The sequence below is a fragment of the Dermochelys coriacea genome, chromosome 2, assembly GCF_009764565.3.
Source record: "Dermochelys coriacea isolate rDerCor1 chromosome 2, rDerCor1.pri.v4, whole genome shotgun sequence".
Classification (NCBI taxonomy): Eukaryota; Metazoa; Chordata; order Testudines; family Dermochelyidae; genus Dermochelys; species Dermochelys coriacea.
The window spans coordinates 172,378,165-172,401,295 of record NC_050069.1 but is presented as its reverse complement, the minus strand read 5'-3'; the positions used below and the strand labels follow the sequence as shown (position 1 = coordinate 172,401,295).

At 41.3% G+C, this 23,131-nt stretch overlaps 1 protein-coding gene and 1 long non-coding RNA gene across 2 annotated transcripts in view; one reads left to right on the top strand and one right to left on the bottom strand.

Moving 5' to 3' along the window:
- Positions 1–23,131, top strand: part of CNTNAP2 (contactin associated protein 2) — a 1,664,903-nt gene that overhangs the window by 1,497,581 nt on the left and 144,191 nt on the right. The window contains exon 16 of the mRNA XM_038391157.1: positions 5,653–5,823. Within this exon, the coding sequence (XP_038247085.1) occupies positions 5,653–5,823 (171 nt within the window). The remainder of the gene's footprint in view (positions 1–5,652; positions 5,824–23,131) is intronic.
- LOC122458876 lies at positions 2,527–22,372 on the bottom strand. The gene is made up of 3 exons (XR_006279177.1): positions 22,322–22,372; positions 5,697–5,850; positions 2,527–3,106 (listed from the first exon to the last, which is right to left on the bottom strand). It is a non-coding gene; the product is annotated as an uncharacterized LOC122458876 (long non-coding RNA).

Below are 23,131 nucleotides of genomic sequence, written 5' to 3'. Positions count from 1 at the left end.
TTCAACATGACAACATCCCATGACAAGGAGTTCCACATTGTGTGAAAAAAGTACTTTCTCTTGTTTGTATTAAATGTGCGGCCTGTTAATTTCTTTTGGTGACCTTCAGTTTCTGTATTTTGGGAAAGGGTAAATAACAATTCTCTGATCACTGTTTCCACACCATTCATGATTTTATAGACCACTATCACATCCCACCTTAGTTGTCTCTTTTCTAAGCTAAATAGCCCTAATCTTTTTAGTCTCTCCTCATATGGAATCCATTCTATACCCTTGATCATCTTTGTTGCCCTTCTCTGAAACCTTTTCCAATTCCACTATATTGTTTTGGAGATTTAGGAGACCAGAATTGGACACAGTATTCAAGGTGTGGGCAAACCATTTATTTATATAATGGCATTATGATATTTTCTGTCTTATTTTCTGTCCCCTTCCTATTTCTGTCCCCTTCCTATTAATTCCTAACACCCTGTTAGCCTTTTTGAGAACTGCTGCTCCACACTGAACTGAATTTTTCAAAGAACTATCTATGGTGATCTCTTTCAGCTAATTTAGAACCCATCATTGTAGATATGTAGTTAGGATTATTTTTTCCAAGCTGCTTTACTTTGCACTCTTCAATGTTGAATGTTGAATTTTATTTGTCATATTCATGTTTTACTTGGGATTTTTCAGTGTTTTGTTCTAGATTCTTACTCAGGTAAAAACTCCCATGAAAATTTAAATCAATCAGCATTTCATATGAAGTTCATAGGAGTTTTGCCTGAGTAAGGGCAGAATAAAAACTGAGCAGAAAGCCATGTAATGAATAATTATGAAACAACCCACCAGGACAACTTTGTTCAAATTATCTGACAGTAATTGGCTTATGTCCTGCAGCATCAAAGTTTATTTCCCTAATAAATAATAATAATAGTAATAATTAATAATAATTAATAAACATACATGCCACACACACAACCCACACAACAATTCTCTAATCCTTATTTCAATCCTACTAAACTCTCAGTCTCTGACATCTTGACGAAACGTAGTATAACATAGTTTGTAAAAATAGTAAAATTATTTACTATGAGACTGCATAGCAACACTCGGTCTAAGGGTTATCTTTACTGAGAAGTGGGAGAGAGACTCTCTTCTATGCAAATTAGGAAGTGCACAGATCAATTCAGGGTGAGCAAGACTAAGGGAGAAAGGGGAGGCTGTTTTATTTCATTTAGTTAAATTTAAAACTCCACATCGGAGAATCTTCATCCAGAGCTCTGAGTATCCTGGCAATAAAATGAAAAATACAATAAAAAAAGTTCTAGGGTCAATCAAAGTGCCAGCAGCATTTATGCATGCAGTTGTTTTCATTTATGCATGCAGTTGTTTTCATGTAAGTGTTGATGTGGGGTTGCTTGTGGGTTAATATAGAGCTGTACCCCAAAATATGTTTTATGTATACATTTTCTGGGGTGGTGTTTTGGAGTGTCAGGGGGAGCAGACAGTTCCAGCACACTGCCCAACAGACACAAGACATTAAAGTTGAACGAATCAATGGTCAAACAATGGAGCAAGCATCACATGAGCATCATCTTAGTTGGTCTGCCTGGCTGAGTGGGAGAAACCAGTCTGAGGCAAAAGACCTTCCTAGGGCCTATAGCAAGGGCCTTTCAGCAACATGAAAATTAGGGTCAGGTTCACACAGGGAGGGTGGAACTTTGAGAAACAGGAGTTTCTGGGGAAAGGAGAAGGGAGGGGAGCAGAGGGAGATTGACACTCCGGAAGGCAAACTAAGACAAGAATTAGTCCCAAGAGCTCCCAGACTTGTTAGCAGAATGTAGGTCGGGTCTATTCTGTTCGTGGAACTCAAGAAGGAAGCCCATCTAACTTAGCTTGTAATTAAGATTAGATGAGTCTAGATAGATATGAAGGCTGCTTTTTACTCTAAAATTATTTTCTCTAGTGCTTCGTTCTAGTTGTTCAATAAACCTACATGTTTTTCGACAGCTGTTCATCACCATATGGGGATATCCACAAGGGTTCAGTCATCTACACAGTAATAAGTGGTGGGCATAGATGGAGTGTGGTACCCAGGTCCCAGTCTGTGAGTGAGAGAATGGTATTCCTAACAGGCCTAGCACCTGAGGGATTACACTCAGAGAGACCAAAAGGGAACAAGGTGCAAGCAGCTCCGCAACCATTACAGTTTTATGGAAGGAAAATGGAGTTGCATGCATAATTATCCATTTGGTTCACATAACTCAGGCACTTTTAAAAATGTAGACCTAAGACTAATGAGCATCCATTTCTTGTATAGTCCCTTCCACAATAATAAAATGACTCAAATGTCTGTTGAAATCATAGAAAGTACCCAAACAGGAACTAATTGATCTGCCTAAACGTGGTACACAGTAATGCCAAACAGGAGTTACTTTCACTGAAGACCAGCTGATACAACCAATCTAGTTGTCCCACACAGGTGCCCCTTCTGTTATAAAGGTATTGGCCACCATGTCAAGCCCTCTCTCCTCCCCGCACTGCTGATTTCCCCCAAATCATTACAATGTTTTAAACCTATCTTCTTTTTAAAATACACTCATTCTCCATCCTCCACAGGGACAGAAAAACATGGAAAAAGAAGAGGGACAAGTACTGGAAGAGGGAAAAAATGATCTCATAAAATATCCCCAAATGTATTTAACCAAAATCCTATTCCAGTTATAGTCAATTTAAATTCTCATGGAGTCTCATAAGCACCTCAAATGACAAGAAGTCAGACTATGCTGCATTACCAGTAACTTTAGCTATTAAACATACAGAGCACCAACTATACTAATACTCAGCCAGTGCTGACAAGTGAAATGGCAATGTTAAATATGTAACGACCATCCCTCTTCGAATGCTGGTCCCTATGTATATTCCGCTGTGGGTACACATATGCTTCATGAGCCTAAAGCTGGAGAATTTTGAAAGCAGCGTCCATTGGTCCACACATGCGCCCTTGCTCACCCCCTGACTCCAACCAAGGAGATAAAGGGAAGGGCGGACCAACCTCCTCTCCAGTTCCTTCTCACCGCTGCATCATCTGGTTCGGAAACTGGCTTTATTCCTTTATCTGTGACTAGAGAAAGAGAGAGAGAGAGTTTTAGAAGTTTTTTAGAATGTAAAGTTTTATCTAATAGTTTCAGGTTTCAGAGTAGCAGCCGTGTTAGTCTGTATTCGCAAAAAGAAAAGGAGTACTTGTGGCACCTTAGAGACTAACAAATTTATTAGAGCATAAGCTTTCGTGAGCTACAGCTCACTTCATCGGATGCATTTAGTGGAAAAAATGGTTTTGGTTTTTTTTCCACCAAATGCATCCGATGAAGTGAGCTGTAGCTCACGAAAGCTTATGCTCTAATAAATTTGTTAGTCTCTAAGGTGCCACAAGTACTCCTTTTCTTTTTATCTAATAGTTTGTGTCTTTTAGTTGGTTAGTTAGTTAGCCTCCCCAACCTGGGAAGCCCCCCTTCCACCCCATTTTGGGCACTAGATTATGCCCAGGACTCTGGGCTTCACAATTTGTTCTTCCTATCCATGCCCCTTCTCAGTCAGTGACAACCACCAATATTGCTTCAGGGAAGCCCACATCACGTCAAGACGCAGTATCTGCATTCTCTTCCCCAGTCATACCTGGGAAGGGTGAGAACTTCACCTTAGGAAGCACCAGGAGGCTGCAATTGGACCTAGACTGTGGGACCTCCTGTACATTGGCCCGACTTTTGATAAATGCAAAGTAATACACATTGGAAAACATAATCCCAACTATACATATAAAATGTTGGGGTCTAAATTAGCTGTTATCATTCAAATTTATTTGAGCATAAGCTTTCGTGAGCTACAGCTACAGCTACAGCATTTGCATCCGATGAAGTGAGCTGTAGCTCACGAAAGCTTATGCTCTAATAAATTTGTTAGTCTTTAAGGTGCCACAAGTACTCCTTTTCTTTTTGTGAATACAGACTAACACAGCTGCTACTCTGAAACCTGTTATCATTCAAGAAAGAGATCTTGGAATCATTGTGGATAGTTCTCTGAAAATATCCACTCATTGTGCAGCGGCAGTCAAAAAGGCCAACAGAAGGTTGGGCATCATTAAGAAAGGGATAGATAGTAAGACAGAAAATAACATTGCCTCTATATAAATCCATGTTATGCCCACATCTTGAATACTGTGTGCAGATGTGGTCACCCTGTCTCAAAAAAGATATATTGGAATTGGAAAAAGTTCAGAAAGGGGCAACAAAAATGAGGAGAGATTAATAAGACTGGGACTTTTCAGCTTGGAAAAGAGACAACTAAGGGGGAATATGATAGAGGTCTATAAAATCATGACTGGTGTGCAGAAAGTAAATAAAGAAGTGTTATTTACTCCTTCTCATAACACAACAACTAGAGGGTCACCAAATGAAATTAATAGACAGTAGATTTAAAACAAACAAAAGGAAGTATTTCTTCATACAATGTACAGTCAACCTGTGGAATTCTTTGCCTGAGGATGTTGTGAAGGCCATAACTATAACAGGTTCAAAAAAGAACTAGATAATTTCATTGCGGATAGGTCCATCAATTGCTATTAGCCAGGATGAGCAGGGATGGTGTCCCTAGCCTCTGTTCGCCAGAAGCTGGGAATGGGCGACAGGGGATGGATCACTTGATGATTACCTGTTCTATTCATTCCCCCTAGGGTACCTGGCATTGACCACTGTTGGAAGACAAGATACTGGGCTAGATGGACCTTTAGTCTGACCCAGAATGGCCATTCTTATGACTTAATAAAGAGTTCACCTTCTGCCACAAGGTTCATCTCAGGCGTGAGGGAGTCTATCCCCACAGATCCCTTGGCAGCATCTTGTTGGGAAAGCAGGGAATGGTAGTGGAAGGAACGCATAGTTCAAGTGGTCTATCCATGGAAGAAGTAGAGTGTTGTCCTGCAAGTGATGATACAGGGCTCCTCTGGAGCAGTGCATACTGCACTTTCTGTTTGTTAGGGAGGACCGGGGGAGGGGGTACTCCATAGAGTGAAACTATTGTCCAACCATATCAAATAAATGAATCCCAGCTGTAATCTTCAGTTTCAATTACTGTATTTTTCTGTTATTAAAACAAAAAGAAAAAGATAGACATAGCTAGATGGATGCAAGTGTGTACATAAGTTTGAAAGCAGCCAAGTTATACATGCAGTAATGTATGCATGCACATGAGCAAGGCCAGGCAGGTATATGACTGGCCATTTGCAATTGCATATACACCATGGCCCTGATGTCCCATGACATAAATTGGATTACTGACATGCTTAACGTTAAGCATGTACTTAGTTTCTCTGTTGGATTGGGGCCATGTACACGAACAATACATATATTTTGATAAGTATCTCATGGGGTAAGAGCTTGAAAATGTCCTCACAATGTCCTCAAAATGTCATCTAACTTTTGATATCTAGCAAACTAACTATAAAAAAAGTGTAATAAGGTAAAATTGGAATGATTTCTCTTTTTGCATACAGAGAGCACTGTAACATGCTTTGACATTAGAAACTTTAGCTTCTGTTCTTACTTTGGTTACACAAGTAAATGACAGCTTGGAAGGAACACTGAAAGACATAATTTTTCACTCACATCTCCACAGGGAATTACTGGAATGCTGCGTCTTTCATTACTCCATCATCCTACCTTCACTTCTCCACGTTCCAAGGGGAAACCAGCGCAGACATCTCTTTCTATTTCAAAACATCAGCCCCTGATGGAGTGTTTCTTGAGAATTTGGGGAATACAGACTTCATCAAACTTGAGCTGAAATGTGAGTATATTCTCTCCACCACTTTTACTGAGAACAAAAAACGAAAGGTGATGAGATTTAAGAAACCTCTGTCATTCAACACACAGCCCGGTAAAAGCTGTTTGTGATGTAAGACAAAGTCCAAGTCTACCTTTTCACTATATCTGTAAATTACCTTAGCAGGGAAAAACCCTGGAAATACAATCATCTTGTTTATCATGGAGACATGGAGTCATAGCAGGAGAAACAATAACACTGATATATATTACCTAAATCTTAAGCCTTTTTAAATTACATGCCTAATTTAGTTATTTTATTTGAAGCGTATATGTGTGTTGTATACTATATTTGTTCTATAAGTGAAAAAACTATGATATGACTATTTGAATCAACGATTTCAAATAACCAAAGATATCAAGGCATACATGCAATGTTTAAACTCTGAAAAATCCTGGAGTAACCAAATCTTTATGCCCACATGGGTTATGACTAATCACCAATAAAATCTCTGATCTGAAAAAGAGGCTGTGACAGGTTGACATGCTGCAAGATAAAGTTAACAGAAAGAGTGATTTTTTTTAATCTTAAGAAACATGGGGCAGATTTCCAAAAGTAGGGCTGGTGAGTCTAAGGAGGTTAGTAGGTGGGAACAAAGATGGCATTAAGCCTCCTTTGCTCTCCCTCAATACAGTTGAGCCTTAAGTAATTTGTCAGTGGTCAGACAGTAAATCAGTGGCAGAGCCAGAGCCCTGATTCCCAAGTCTGTCTGCTTCTGCCTAGACAATACTCCTTCCTACAGCGTAAATTCTCTAGCACATGACTGATGAGGATATTATCTTTTTAACAATTATTAATTTCATAGCTTCTTCCTCCAAAGACATCTTAACATGGAACCGCACCATATCAATGAGTTTTGCCCACTACACTTTAGAGTCCCGTATGTTTATGCAAACAGGACTTGCTTTTTCCAGCCCTTTATCTTCTTGAGCTGGATGGGGAAACTTGTGCGACCTTCACTGTATTTTTTTTTTAAGTTTTTTCATCATTGTATTTTTGGTTTTCCTACCAGAAAGCCACTGTGTTGAAAAATCAACCCCTTCAGAGAAAATGCTGCATTAGCCACATGTCAAATGATGCATAGGACACTGAAGGAGCTCTTAATCCCTGGGACCTCTAGAAAACTATCAAAAGTAACTGAAAAAAATCTGAGCTCCTCAGGGAAATTTCTGATACAGAGGCTTTCCAGCATCATGAACCAATTCTCCTCCAGCCCAATAAAATGTGATAGTAACAAACGGATCAAGAAATGTCTGAGGGAAGTGTACACACCATTCCTTTAAAGATAAGACTGCATCTCAGATATGCATAATGCAGAAAAGAGTTAACTTTCAAATGCGGAAACTTAGCTCCACTCCAACTGGCTTGGTTAGTGGTAAGATAGAGGCTGCTCTGTGTGCTCTACCAAGATGTCAATGGCAGTCATTGATCAGCTAGACATAGGGACAAGCTGGCCCCACAACATTATACCAACCTAAGACACTGGGGTGATCTTCCCTTGACTCAATATACCAACCTTAGGGCCATTTTTTGCCAGCAGAAAGCAGAAAGCAGAAAAGGCACATCTCAGGATGCACAACTTGGCAAAACATTAGCATAGCTCTTCCTAACTCTGATTCAGTCTGTGATGGGCCAACACAGCATATGGCAAACAGTTTCTAGCCAAACCACTAGCTAATTCACCACAGGTTATTTTCATTTCAATCTAATTTGTGTAGACTGCTGGAAATCCAGCTGCTTTATTGTATACTGATATTTTTACAAAAATAAACATTTACAGTACTGAATCATTCAGTCAAGTCCTGGTCTATGATTAGGACCAGTAGGAGTTATGGTAATACAAATAATAGTGTACCAGCTATGCTTTACACACTGAATCTTTTCTCCTGTATTTCCATTTGTAGTTTGCAGTTTCCTGCTATTTGAGATTTTTTTTAGGTTAAAGTCAACAAATTTGAATGTAAAACCTTCTGTTTCAGTCGGGACTTAGCGTCAAGGTTAATCACAAGGTTCCTGTCCGAGAGTGTTTGCTTCATTCTCAAAGCATCTATGGAGATGTGCACCCAACCATGTATTTTGTTTTCTGTCTTAATAATGGAAAGAATAATTGGGCCCAGGGCAAATTAAGAAAAGACAAGCTTCTGTTGTCTAGTCATGATGTTAAGATGAGTGAACTTGGTTTCCTGCATGTCTGGATTTGATTACATGTGAACAGATGTGAGTTGAAAGTGTCTCCTGATAAAGATAGGTTGTGAGAATCTTTGCTAGGGGCTTAGTCTAAGCACCAGTTTTAGAATATATCATTTTCCTAGAATCATGCATTCAAATACTCTCAGTGCTGACTAAGCCCTTCATCCTTCTTAGGTAGATAAAATGAGTGCATTTACCACTACTTTGAAATAATTGGACCTTTTGCTGTCAGTCTCATCTGATGGGCCAAGGACTTTATTTACATAGAGACCAAATTAGCTCTTACATGACTACAAAACACAACTGAGATTCATTATGGGAAAAGTTTGCTTTGTACCTGTCTGTACTGCAGGGTGGATAAAATTTTTAAAAAATTAAAGAGGAAAAAAAGTGTAGTTGAGCACAATATTTTTATTTACAAATTTGCTAGCTCTTTACTTTCTTCCCATTTTTACACCCTTTTAATAGAATTTCAGATATTACAGAGATTTTTCTATGAAAAAGTTTCACACTTAGAATGTTCATCTATGCTTAAAATAGCAATGCCAAGGCTTCATTAACATCTTTACTGTAAGAATAGCACTATTCAAATCCTACATCAATAGAAAATACCCTGGCCCTCTATTTGCAACTAATATCACCTTCCAATATATTAAACTTTGACAAATCAAAAAAGTTGAAATGCACCAGCCAAGCTACACTCCTCCATCAGGATTTTCAGCCTGAAATCAATGGGACCATGCTCCTAAGTCACTTAGGTACTTCAGAAAATCCCACCATTCAGAACCTAACGTTGGGCCTGTGTATAGAAATAGGCATAGTCACATTGTTAATTAAAGTCTAAATAACTTTTTATTGTTTACATTGAAGCAATTTTGTTTTGAAGTAACAAAGATTTTTGTCACTAAGAAAAAAGCTTTCAATAAAAATAGGGACTTTTAAATAAAAATAAAATGTTAGCTCCAAACACTGCAAACATTTACACACATAATTAAGAAAAGGAGTACTTGTGGCACCTTAGAGACTAACAAATTTATTTGAGCATAAGCTTTCGTGAGCTACAGCTTACACTTAGTGAGCTGTAGCTCACGAAAGCTTATGCTCAAATAAATTTGTTAGTCTCTAAGGTGCCACAAGTACTGCTTTTCTTTTTTGCGAATACAGACTAACACAGCTGCTACTCTGAAACACATAATTAACTTACTTGAGGTCAGTGGAACTACTCATGTGAGTAAAATTAGCTATCTGCTTAACTGTTTGTTCAATCAGGGACTTAATTTTATTTGTTTGTTTTTGCTATTTAGTAATTTCTGTAAAATTCAAATAACATCCTATTAGTAGTGATTATTTTAAAAAAAATAGTTAATTATAAGTTAATAACATCATACATTTTCAGATTCATTTTACAAAGCCTCAACCTCATTTAAATATTTTTAAATTGGGTCATTTAAAACACAATGAAAATTAATTATTTAAATCATCTTTACTTAAATCTCTCCATCCTGCCTTCCTGGACATGTTTTGAGGACAAACAGAATGAATGTTTATTCTCCAGAGCATTTACCTTTTACAAGTTGATCTGAACAGGGACCATTACATTAGCTAGGGTTCACTTTCTGCAATGCAAAATTGCTTATAACCACACTCCATACCTGGGCACTCATGATACCAGTGATCGGGTGCCCACATGAAAAGTAACCCTCCACTGCTGGCCAAGTTGGTGCCAACCCTGAGCCTTTGTCCAGTCTGGGAACTAAGAAGCTGGGGTTTCCCAACAGGTGTCAGTCCAGGGTTTGGTGGCCTGCTGGGCCTCTTGGAGGCTGACTCTTCCAAGACAATACTGTCTGATCGCTGATTCCCCTGGTTGGGTTTTCCCTTGAGACAAGGACCCTCCCTTACCCTCAGGCAGTTGTTAGTGTGACATCACCAAAGCCGTTTCAGTGGCTAAATAATTGTTAGCCTGGTAGCACAAGCCCCATAAGTCAGAACCTCTCATCCCGGGCTCAGAAACAAACTGTGTAGATGTACCCTGTATGACCTCAGACAAGTCACTTCACCCCTCTGTGTTTCTGTTTCCCTATCCACAAAATAGGGATCCCTCTATTTACCTTCCTTTGGAAAGTGCTTTGATGAAAATTGCTAAGTGAGCTAAACATTATGTTAAAAATATATTATAAAAATATATAAACCTCTCTTTGAAAAGCCTCTTTTCTACAAAAGCATCTAGCGTAACATACATAATTAATAAATAACAATTCAATTCCTTTGGGTGTATTGTATATCCTTTGACAAGCAAGTTAACACAAACATTTAATACTTTCATTTAAATTTAATATTTTCATTTTCTGAAGCAACATTAAATTCTAACTAGACTGAGCCACTATATAGGACTTTTAAAAATATATTATTTCTTTATTTATTTAAGCAAAGGGCTTTTATTAAACAATAACAACAACAAACCCTCCCTATATTGATTTCCAACACATATGCTCTCCAGTTATGAGTAAGGCCGCTGTATTAGAACTCTGCTTCTTCTCCACATAGAACTGTTGTGTAATTATTGCCTTCTTAGAACATTTCTATTTGCTTAAAGTACTCGTCTGCCAATGGAGATGTCATGGAGAATTAGAATGTACCCACGCACAGTCAGATGGGTGAGGAGCCTGTCCCTCCCAGGCCATCATACATACTCCATTTGTGGCCACTTAAAATTGCAGGCAGTTTCTGTGTTTTGGGGAGTGCTGGAACTCCTTTCTTGACAGTTGCAAATTTCCCCAAAGAGACAGGAAGAAGACAGGGCCATGCTACAGCCTGCTCATACACACAGGAAAGGTCGGGGAGGGAGTGTGACTCTGTACCACCCCTACTTAGGACTGTGCATTAAGGGCACAATCAAACCCATAATGCGTACGGTAGGGTGCATGACTAGACGTGGGACACAGGAAATATAATGGCTCTCTGACCAATCAAAAAAGCTATATCTGGAAAGAAAAATGGTGCCATCTAATAGTTATTTGTTATTTCTTGGTGCAGCTTCCTAGCCCTTGCAGAGTGGCAGGCAGTGAGTGGTCCAAGCTGATAATGGTATTGTTAAAATAACGCAGCTGTAACTGCACACTTCATGAAATGACTCCACATAGCAACTGCATTCCATTAGTTCCCTATACACTAAGAAACAACAAGAAAAGGGGCTTTTATCTGAGCTCTATACAAAGCAGGCATCCTGGAAGCACTAACAGATATACCAGGAACGGCGGGGAAGAGTATATTGGTGCTTAAAGAAAGCTTTTATGTGAAAGAAAGCATAAAATCAAATGAAGTAAAAATCATAAATGAATCAAACTGTACCACAGAATCTCTAATAATAAGAATATTGTGGTAGGGATGTATTACCGACCACCTGACCAGGATGGTGATAGTGACTGTGAAATGCTCCAGGAAATTAGAGAGGCTATTAAAACAAAAAATTCAATAATAATAATGGGGGATTTCAATTATCCCCATATTGACTGGGTACATGTCACCTCAGGACAGGATGCAGAGATAAAGTTTCTTGACTCCTTAAATGACTGCTTCTTGGAGCAGCTGGTCCTGGAACCCACCAGAGGAGAGGCAATTCTTGATTTAGTCCTAAATGGAGCACAGGATCTGGTCTAAGAGTGAATATAGCTGGACCACTCGGTAATAGTGACCATAATATAACTAAATTTAATATTCCTGTGGCAGGAAAAACACCACAGCAGCCCAACACGGTAGCATTTATTTTCAGAAAGGGGAATTACACAAAAATGATGAGGTTAGTTAAACAGAAATTAAAGAGTACCGCGCCAAAAGTGAAATCTCTGCAAGCTGCCTGGAAACTTTTTTAAGACACCACAATAGAGGCTCAACTTAAATGTATACCCCAAATTAAAAAACATAGTAAGAGAACTAAAAAAGAGCCACCGTGGCTAAACAACGAAGTAAAAGAAGCGGTGAGAAGCAAAAAGGCAGCCTTTAAAAACTGGATGTTAAATACTAGTGAGAAAAATAGAAAGGAGCATAAACACTGGCAAATGAAGTGTAAAAATACAATTAGGAAGGCCAAAAAAGAATTTGAGGAACAGTTAGCCAAAGACTCAAAAAAAAATGTTGCTATTACCTTTTAAGTAAATCAGAAGCAAGAAGCCTGCTAAACAACCAGTGAGGCCACTGGACGATCGAGGTGCTAAAGGAACACTCAAGGACGATAAGGCCATTGTGGAGAAACTAAATGAATTCTTTGCATCGGTCTTCACGGCTGAGGATCTGAGGGAGATTCCCAAACCCGAGCCATTCTTATTAGATGACAGATCTGAGGAACCGTCCCAGATTGAGGTATCATTAAAGGAGGTTTGGGAACAAATTGATAAATTAAACACCAACAAGTCACTAGAACCAGATGGTATTCACCCAGGCATTCTGAAGGAACTCAAATGTGAAATTGCAGAACTACTAACTGTAGTCTGTAACCTAATATTTAAATCAGTTTCTGTACCAGATGACAGGAGAGCAGCTAATGTGACCCCAATTTTTAAAAAGGGCTCCAGAGGTGATCCTGGCAATGACAGGCCTGTAAGCCTGACTTCAGTACCAGGTAAACTGGTCGAAACTATAATAAAGAACAATATTGTCAGACATATAGATGAACATAATTTGTTGAGGAAGAGTCAACATGGTTTTAGTAAATGGAAATCATGCCTCACCAATCTACTAGAATTCTCTGAGGGGGTCAACAAGCATGTGGAACAAGGGGATCCAGTGGATATAGTGTACTTAGGGTATGTCTACACTACGAAATTAGGTCAAATTTATAGAAGTCTGTTTTTTAGAAATCGTTGTTATATAGTCGATTGTGTGTGTCCCCACACAAAATACTCTAAGTGCATTAAGTGCATTAACTCGGCTGAGTGCTTTCACAGTACCGAGGCTAGTGTCAACTTCCAGAGTGTTGCACTGTGGGTAGCTATCCCACAGTTCCCGCAGTCTCTGCCGCCCATTGGAATTCTGGGTTGAGATCCCAATGCCTGATGAGGCAAAAACATTGTTGTGGGTGGTTCTGGGTACATGTTGTCAGGCCCTCCCTCTCTCCGTAAAAGCAATGGCAGACAATCGTTTCACGCCTTTTTTCCTAAGTTACTTATGCAGACGCCATACCATGGCAAGCCTGGAGCCCGCTCACTCACTGACACCATATGTCTCCTGGGTGCTGGCTGACGTGGTACTGCATTGCTACACAGCAGCAGCAACCCATTGCCTTGTGGCAACAGACGGTGCAAAGGGCCTGAAAACCATTGTCATCGTGTCCGAGGTGCTCTTGGCCGCCTCGGTAAGGTTGGTCAGGAGCGCTTGGGCACACATGGGCACAGGGACTAAATTAGGAGTGACTCGACCAGGTCATTCTCTTTAGTCCTGCAGGCAGTCCTGTTGTACCATCTTATGGTGAGCAGGCAGGAGATGAGGATGGTTAGCAGTCCTATTGCACCATCTTCAGCTGGGCAGGCAGGAGATGAGGATGGCTAACAGTCCTATTGCACTGTCTGCTGCCAGCCAAAGATGTAAAAGATAGATGGAGTGGATCAAAACAAGAAATAGACCAGATTTGTTTTGTATTCATTTGCTCCCCCCTCCCTTCCTCCCTCCATGAAATCAATGACCAACAATCGTTTTGGTGAAGTCTGTCAGGGGCACCTTCAAAACTTTAATGGAGATTCAGTCCTGCCTGAAATACCAGAGGGAGGGATAGTTTAGTGGGTTGAGCATTGGCCTGCTAAACCCACGGTTTTGAGTTCAATCCTTGAGGGGGCCATTCTGTGTGACAGTTGTTTTTGTTTCTCCTTGATGTAAAGCCACCCCCTATGTTGATTTTAATTCCCTGTAAGCCAACTCTGTAAGCCATATTGTCAGTCGCCCCTCCCTCCATCAGAGCAATGGCAGACAATCGTTCCGCACCTTTTTTATGTGCAGACGCCATACCACGGCAAGCATGGAGCCTGCTCAGATCACTTTGGCAATTAGGAGCATATTAAACACCACGCGCATTATCCAGCAGTGTATGCAGCACCAGAACCTGGGAAAGCGAAACCAGGCGAGTAGGTGACATCAGCGCAGTGATGAGAATGATGAGGACATGGACACAGACTTCTCTCAAAGCATGAGCCCTGTCAATATGGGCATCATGGTGCTAATGGGGCAGGTTCATGTGGTGGAATGCCAATTCTGGGCCCAGGAAACAAGCACAGACTGGTGGGACCGCATAGTGTTGCGGGTCTGGGACAATTCCCAGTGGCTGCGAAACTTTCGCATGTGTAAGGGCGCTTTCATGGAACTTTGTGACTTGCTTTCCCCTGCCCTGAGGCGCAAGAATACCAAGGTGAGAGCAGCCTTCACAGTTCACAAGCGAGTGGCAATAGCCTTGTGAAAGCTTGCAATGCCAGACAGCTACCGGTCAGTCAGGAATCAATTTGGAGTGGGCAGATCTACTGTGGGGGCTGCTGTGATGCAAGTAGCCAACGCAATCAAAGATCTGCTGATATCAAGGGTAGTGACCCTGGGAAATGTGCAAGACATAGTGGATGGCTTTGCTGCAATGGGATCCCCTAATTGTGGTGGGGCCATAGACAGAACCCATATCCCTATCTTGGCACCGGAGCACCAAGCCGGCGAGTACATAAAATGCAAGGGGTACTTTTCAATAGTGCTACAAGCACTGGTGGACCACAAGGGACATTTCACCAACATCAACGTGGGATGGCGGGAAAGGTACATAACGCTCGTATCTTCAGGAACTATGGTCTGTTTCAAAAGCTGCAGGAAGGGACTTTATTCCCAGACCAGAAAATAACCATTGGGGATGTTGAAATGCCTATAGTTCTCCTTGGGGACCCAGCCTACCCCTTAATGCCATGGCTCATGAAGCCATACACAGGCAGCCTGGACAGTAGTCAGGAGCTGTTCAACTACAGGCTGAGCAAGTGCAGAATGGTGGTAGAATGTGCATTTGACGTTTAAAAGCGCGCTAGCACAGTTTACTAAAAAAGAAAAGGAGTACTTGTGGCACCTTAGAGACTAACAAATTTATTAGAGCATAAGCTTTCGTGAGCTACAGCTCACTTCATCGGATGCATTTGGTGGAACACAGTTTACTGACTCACTTAGACCTCAGAGAAACCAATATTCCCATTGTTATTACTGCTTGCTGTGCGCTCCACAATATCTGTGAGAGTAAGGGGGAGACGTTTATGGCGGGGTGGGAGGTTGAGGCAAATCGCCTGGCCGCTGGTTACGCGCAGCCAAACACCAGGGCAGTTAGAAGAGTACAGGAGGGCACGGTGAGCATCAGAGAAGCTTTGAAAACCAGTTTCATGACTAGCCAGGCTACTGTATGAAAGTTCTGTTTGTTTCTCCTTGATGAAACCCCCGCCCCTTGGTTCACTCTAATTCCCTGTAAACTAACCACCCTCCCCACCTCCCTTCGATCACCGCTTGCAGAGGCAATAAAGTCATTGTTGCTTCACATTCATGCATTCTTTATTAATTCATCACACAAATAGGGGGATAACTGCCAAGGTAGCCAGGGAGGGGTGGTGGAGGAGAGAAGCACCGTGTGGGATGGTGGAGGAGGGAAGGACAAGGCCACACAGCACTTTAAAACTTTAAAACTTATTGAATGCCAGCCTTCTGTTCCTTGGGCAATCCTGTTGGGTGGAGTGGCTAGGTGGCCGGAGGCCCCGCAACTGCATTCTTGGGTGTCTGGGTGAGGACGCTATGGAACTTGGGGAGGAGGGCGGTTGGTTACACAGGGGCTGTAGCGGCAGTCTGTGCTCCAGCTGCCTTTCCTGCAGCTCAACCATATGCTGGAGCATATTAGTTTGATCCTCCAGCAGCCTCAGCATTGAATCCTGCCTCCTTTCATCACGCTGCCGCCACCTTTCAGCTTCAGCCCTCTCTTCAGCCCACCACTTACTCTCTTCAGCCCGCCACCTCTCCTCTCGGTCATTTTGTGCTTTCCTGCACTCTGACATTGTCTGCCTCCACGCATTCATCTGTGCTCTGTCAGTGTGGGAGGACAGCATGAGGTCAGAGAACATTTAATCGCGAGTGTGTTTTTTTCTCCTACTAATCTTCACTAGCCTCTGAGAAGGAGAAGATCCTGTGATCCTTGAAACACCTGCAGCTGGTGGAGAAAAAAAAAGAGACAGTGGTATTTAAAAAGACATATTTTATAGAACAATGGGTACACTCTTTCACGGTCAACCTTGCTGTTAACATTACATACATAGCACATATGCTTTCATTCCAAGGTTGCATTTTGCCTCCCCCCACCGCGTGGCTAGCCCCTCACCCTTCACCCCTCCCTGTGGCTAACAGCGGGGTACATTTCTGTTCAGCCACAGGCAAACAGCCCAGCAGGAACGGGCACCTCTGAATGTCCCCTTAAGAAAAGCACCCTATTTCAACCAGGTGACCATGAATGATATCACTCTCCTGAGGATAACACAGAGAGATAAAGAATGGATGTTGTTTGAATGCCAGAAAACATACACTGCAATGCTTTGTTCTACAATGATTCCTGAGTACGTGCTACTGGCCTGGAGTGGTAAAGTGTTCTACTGTGGTGGACGGAATAAGGCTGCCCTCCCCAGAAACCTTTTGCAAAGGCTTTGGGAATACATCCAGGAGAGCCATGAATGCCAGGGCAAAATAATCGTTAAACATGCTTGCATTTAAACATGTATACTATTTTAAAAGGTACACTCACCAGCGGTCCCTTCTCCACCTGGCGGGTCCGGGAGGCAGCCTTGGGTGCGTTTGGGGGGTACTGGCTCCAGGTCCAGGGTGAGAAACTGGACCTGGCTGTCAGGAAAACAGGTTTCTCTGCTTGCTTGCTATGAGCTATCATCTTCCTTGTCCCCAAAACTTGCTTCCGTGTTGCCTCCATCTCCATTGAAGGAGTCAAACAACACAGCTGGGGTAGTGGTGGCTGAACCCCCTAAAATGGCATGCAGCTCATCACAGAAGTGGCATGTTTTGGGCTCTGACTCGGAGCGGCCGTTTGCCTCTCTGGTTTTCTGGTAGGCTTGCCTCAGCTCCTTAAGTTTCATGTGACACTGCTTCGGGTCCCCGTTATGGCCTCTGTCCTTCATGCCCTGGGAAATTTTGACAAATGTTTTGGCATTTTGAAAACTGGAACATAGTTCTGATAGCATGGATTCCTCTCCCCATACAGCGATCAGATCCCGTACCTCCCATTTGGTCTATGATGGAGCTCTTTTTCGATTCTGGGACTCCATCATGATCACCTCTGCTGATGAGCTCTGCATGGTCACCTCTGCTGATGAGCTCTGTACTCACCTGCAGTTTGCCATGCTGGCCAAACAGGAAATTGAAATTCAAAAGTTCGCAGGCTTTTTCCTGTCTACCTGGCCAGTGCATCTGAGTTGAGAGTGCTGTCCAGAGCAGTCACAATGGAGCACTCTGGGATAGCTCCCAGAGGTCAATAACATCTAATTGCGTACACAGTACCCCAAATTCGATCCAGCAAGACCGATTTCAGTGCTAATACCCTTGTCTGGGGTGGAGTAAGGAAATCAATTTTAAAAGACCTTTAAGTCGAAAAAAGGGCTTCGTTGTGTGGACAGGTGCAGGGTTAAATCGATTTAACGCTGCTAAATTCGACCTCAACTCCTAGTGTAGACCAGGGCTCAGATTTTCAGAAAGCCTTTGATAAGGCCCCTCACTAAAGGCTCTTACACAAAGTAAGCTGTCAAAGGATAAAATGTAAGGTTCTCTCATGGATTGGTAACTGGTTAAAAGATAGGAAACAAAGGGTAGGTATAAATGGTCAGTTTTCAGAATGGAGAAAGGTAAATAGTGGTGTCCCCCAGGGGTCCGTTCTGGGACCAGTCCTATTCAACATATTCAAAAATGATCTGGGAAAATGGGTAAACAGTGAGGTGGCAAAATTTGCAGATGATACAAAATTACTAAAATAGTTAAGACCCATGCAGACTGTGAAGAGCTACAAAAGGATCTCTCTCAACTGGGTGACCGGGCAACAAAATGGCAGATGAAATTTAATGTTTTTAAATGCAAAGTAATGCACATTGAAAAGCATAATCCCAACTATACATATAAAATGATGGCTTCTAAGTTAGCTGTTACTATTCAAGAAAGAGAGCTTGGAGTCGTTGTGGATAGTTCTCTGAAAACATCCACTCGTGCTGCGGCAGTCAAAAAAGCCAACAGAATGCTGGGAATAATTAAGAAAGGGATAGATAATAGGACAGAAAATATCATGTTGCCTCTATATAAATCCAGGGTATGCCCACATCTTGAATACTGTGTGCAGATGTGGTCACCCCATCTCAAAAAAATATATTGGAGTTGGAAAAGGTTCAGAAAAGGGCAACAAAAATGATTAGGGGTATAGAATGGCTTCTGTATGAGGAGAGATTAATAAGACTGGGACTTTTCAGCTTGGAAAAGAGACGGCTAAGGGGAGATATGCTTGAAGTCTATAAAATCATGACTGGTATAGAGAAAGTAGATAAGGAAGTGTTGTTTACTACTTCTCATAACACAAGAACTAGGGGTCACCAAATTAAATTAATAGGCAGCAGGTTTAAAATAAATGAAAGGAAGTATTTCTTCACACAATGCACAGTCAACCTGTGGAATTTCTTGCAAAAGGATGTTGTGAAGGCCAAGACACTAACTGGATACAAAAAAGAACTAGATAAATTCATGGAGGATAGGTCCATCAATGGCTATTAGCCAGGATGGGCAGGAATGGTGTCCCTAGCCTCTGTTTGCCAGAAGCTGGGAATGAGCGACAAGGGATGGATCACTTGATGATTACCAAAAAGAAAAGGAGTACTTGTGGCACCTTAAAGACTAACAAATTTATTTGAGCATAAGCTTTCATGAGCTACAGCTCACTTCATCGGATGCATTCGGTGGAAAATACAGTGGGAGATTTATATACACACACAGAGAACATGAAACAATGGGTTTTATCATACACACTGTAAGGAGAGTCATCACTTAAGATGAGCCATCACCAGCAGCGGGGGGGGAGGGGAAAGGAGGAAAACATTTCATGTGACAAGCAAGGTAGGCTATTTCCAGCAGTTAACAAGAATATCTGAGGAACAGTGGGGGGTGGGGTGGGGTGCGGGGGAGAAATAACATGGGGAAATAGTTTTACTTTGTGTAAGGACCCATCCATTCCCAGTCTCTATTCAAGCCTAAGTTAATTGTATCCAGTTTGCAAATTAATTCCAATTCAGCAGTCTCTCGTTGGAGTCTGTTTTTGAAGTTTTTTTTTTTGAAGGATAGCCACCCTCAGGTCTGTAATCGAGTGACCGGAGAGATTGAAGTGTTCTCCGACTGGTTTTTGAATGTTATAATTTTGACGTCTGATTTGTGTCCATTTATTCTTTTACGTAGAGACTGTCTAGTTTGACCAATGTACATGGCAGAGGGGCATTGCTGGCACATGATGGCATATATCACATTGGTAGATGCGCAGGTGAACGAGCCTCTTATAGTGTGGCTGATGTGATTAGGCCTTATGATGGTGTCCCCTGAATAGATATGAGGATAGAGTTGGCAACGGGCTTTGTTGCAAGGATAGGTTCCTGGGTTAGTGGTTCTGTTGTGTGGTGTGTGGTTGCTGGTGAGTATTTGCTTCAGGTTGGGGGGACAGAACACAGCGATCCATGCACAGACTAAAAATACAGTTCACCAAAATGGAAACCAGCTCTTCAATTACCACCATAAAACTGAGTCCTCAATAAAACTGCCTTCCCCACAAATATCTGCATGAAGAAGCTGTAGCTCAGCAACTCCTGGTTAAGTCATACCAGCAAGGAAGAATAGGTCAAAGCTGAGGGCCCTCAGCCCCCTCTCTTAACTCAGGAGGTCTCCAGCTGGAGTGCCTATGCTGATCACATCTGCCATAGCATGGGACAGGGAGAGAAGTGATCTCACACCTCTACATGTACCTGGTCATGTATGGCTTTTACATCAAAACCAACAACTTAGACTCCAGCCAGAAATCAAGAGGCAGCCAGTACAAACATTCTGCGGCGCAGATGTCTTTTTTTCACACTGTGATACATTGCTTACATGGGCAGCTGCATTCTGCACTAGCTTAAGTTTCTGGCTTGTCTTAAGGTAACCTTAGGCAGGGCACATTGCAATAATCCAATCTTGAGCTGGGAAAAAGCCGGGACGGTAATTGAAAGGTTTGTGTTTGAAAGAAACAGTCATAATTTCCTCACCAAATGAAAATGGGGGGAAAGGGCAGCCCTGAATGCTGCTGCTTGGATCCAATAGCATCCCCTTGCAAACTCTGGTAACAAATGGCATCAGTAAAAAGGACAGATAATACTTTCCATATCTTCCAGTCCCTTCCCCCAACCTATAAGCATCACTTCAATTTTATCTGCATTGAACTTCAAGCAACAAGCCCTCATCTATGTTCCAGTTTCATCCAGACACTGAGCCATGCATTCAGCAGACTGGATGAATAGTGTGAGATAGAGATATGGATCCCGGTGTTCTCCGCAAATGGCCAGCACTGCATCCCAGGCCCCTCACAGATCCATCTCTCACTGAACTCATTCAAAAAGCTCCCATTGGCTTCAATGGCAGTTGACCTAAGTCCCCTAGGACTTCCATATAGAAATGAGTGCCAACATTTGAATCCCAGAGCAGTAAGTGATCTATTTTCACTAAAAGACATCTGTCCCCAGCCCTTTCCACCTTTATACTAAATGCATGGCTCTACCTTTACTTAGACTCTTTCCTAAATTTTCTCTGCCATCTGCTTCAGGCCACCACCACCACCTTTGCCTTGAGCCTCCCAGCACTATACTCAAATTCTGTACATGGCTTCAGATGCACACCACAATTTGTCACACATCTAAGAACAGAGCTAAAGACTAGGAGAACACACTTCAGGGGCTCAAGGTAGAGACAGTAAGGTGGGCAAAGACCATTAAGAAAGTATGGGTCCTGTCAAATATAGGGGATAATGAAGGAACAAAAAAATCAGCTGTCCATTTAATCAGGCTCTTTGATACGTGAGATACATGTGTTGTAGCCTTAGAAAAACAACGGGCGAGGGAAGAGATTGTAACATATTTAATTTATCATTCAGATTGATCCAAATATTCAGGTTTCGTACAGATAGACATGGGGGCTGGAGCTTATGCCAATTTGTCCACTTTAAGGAATCAGCATTATAATTGAATGCCTTTCTAGAAATAGCCAGCTAAAATGGCACAGAAGAGGGACAATATGTTAAATGCATCTTTTAAAGATTAAACTGAAATGATTTTAATACTATCCAGACGTGTATTTTAAGCAATTAATGTGACAACCTACACATGTCCTCATAAAATACATAGCAGCTCCTCATTGCAGCGGGGCAACATTTCTTAACAGATCAAATACCCTGTCCGTTCTCGCATGTAATCTAACTGCAATTTTACATTAATCAGATGTAGCTGCACACACCACAAATTAAATAAGGTGCCCTGAGGGTTTAACTCAAACAGAGGAAAGCATAATCATAAAAAAATATTACAGAGACTGCAACTGTATAAGATGCCTTATGCTCTTTGAACAGCTCTTTGATATAAAACGTTCAGTGTTTTTTGTTCTTGTTTTTCTCTGTGTCAGGGTTCCTTCCCCATTCTGAACTCTAGGGTACAGATGTGGGGACCTGCATGAAAACCTCCAAAGCTTATTTTTACCAGCTTAGGTTAAAACTTCCCCAAGGTACAAACTATTTTACCTTTTGCCCTTGTACTTTATCGCTGCCACCACCAAATGTCTAACCGGTATATTACTGGGAAAGAGTCCATTTGGAAACATCTTTCCCGCAAAAATCCACCCAACCCTTACACCCCCTTTCCTGGGGAAGGCTTGATAAAAATCCTCACCAATTTGCATAGGTGAACACAGACCCAAACCCTTGGATCTTAAGAACAATGAAAAAGCAATCAGATTCTTAAAAGAAGAATTTTAATAGAAGAAAAAGTAAAAAGAATCATCTCTGTAAAATCAGGATGGTAAATACCTTACAGGGTAATTAGATTCAAAACATAGAGAATCCCTCTAGGCAAAACCTTAAGTTACAAAAAGACACAAAAACAGGAATCTACATTCCATTCAGTACAGCTTATTTTCTCAGCCATTTAAAGAAATCAGAATCTAACGCATATCTAGCTAGATTTTTTACTAGATTCTAAGACTCTATTCCTGTTCTGTCCCCGGCAAAAGCATCACACAGACAGAGAGAGAGAGGCTTTGTTTCTCCCTCCCTCCAGCTTTTGAAAATATCTTGTCTCCTCATTGGTCATTTTGGTCAGTTGCCAGCGAGTTTATCCTAGCTTCTTAACCCCTTACAGGTGAAAGAGTTTTTCCTCTGGCCAGGAGGGATTTCAAAGGTGTTTACCCTTCCCTTTATATTTATGACACTCTCTGATTTGTTTTGTTGTATTGTAAAACACTTCAAAATTCATAACTAAAAAAGGTGAAAATGCACGCTTAAGATGCTATCAGAATAAATGAATAAAAAGAATAGCTCAGAAGCCTTAGGCATTTGGTTGAAGAATTTCCAAAGGGGTTTAAATAAACCTTCTTTAACATAGATGGGGTGTTAAGAGGTAAACCTCCTAAACAAACAATGTAATTGTGTGTTTGTCTTGTAAATAATATAGTATCATCTTTTCCAAACTCTGAGGCTAAAACTATATTAAAATTGTATCTATATTTAAATTTGTACCTTTCAAAGAAAGACTAAAGACAGTTTTTCAATTCAGTAAACTTTTTTATAACATCTACTAGTTCAGGAAGAGACTTTTCTTCTGTCTTTCTCCAGGCAACAAGAATTTCAGTGTGACAAGGAATCAATAGTATATTGTCAATGGACTCGCTGGTATTTATAAAAATAAGTTTATAGTGACATCACTTAGAAATGCTAAATCTAGCAGAATTCATTTCATTTCTGATTGCAGAGGTGCAATATTTTATCATCAGAATGTGTCCA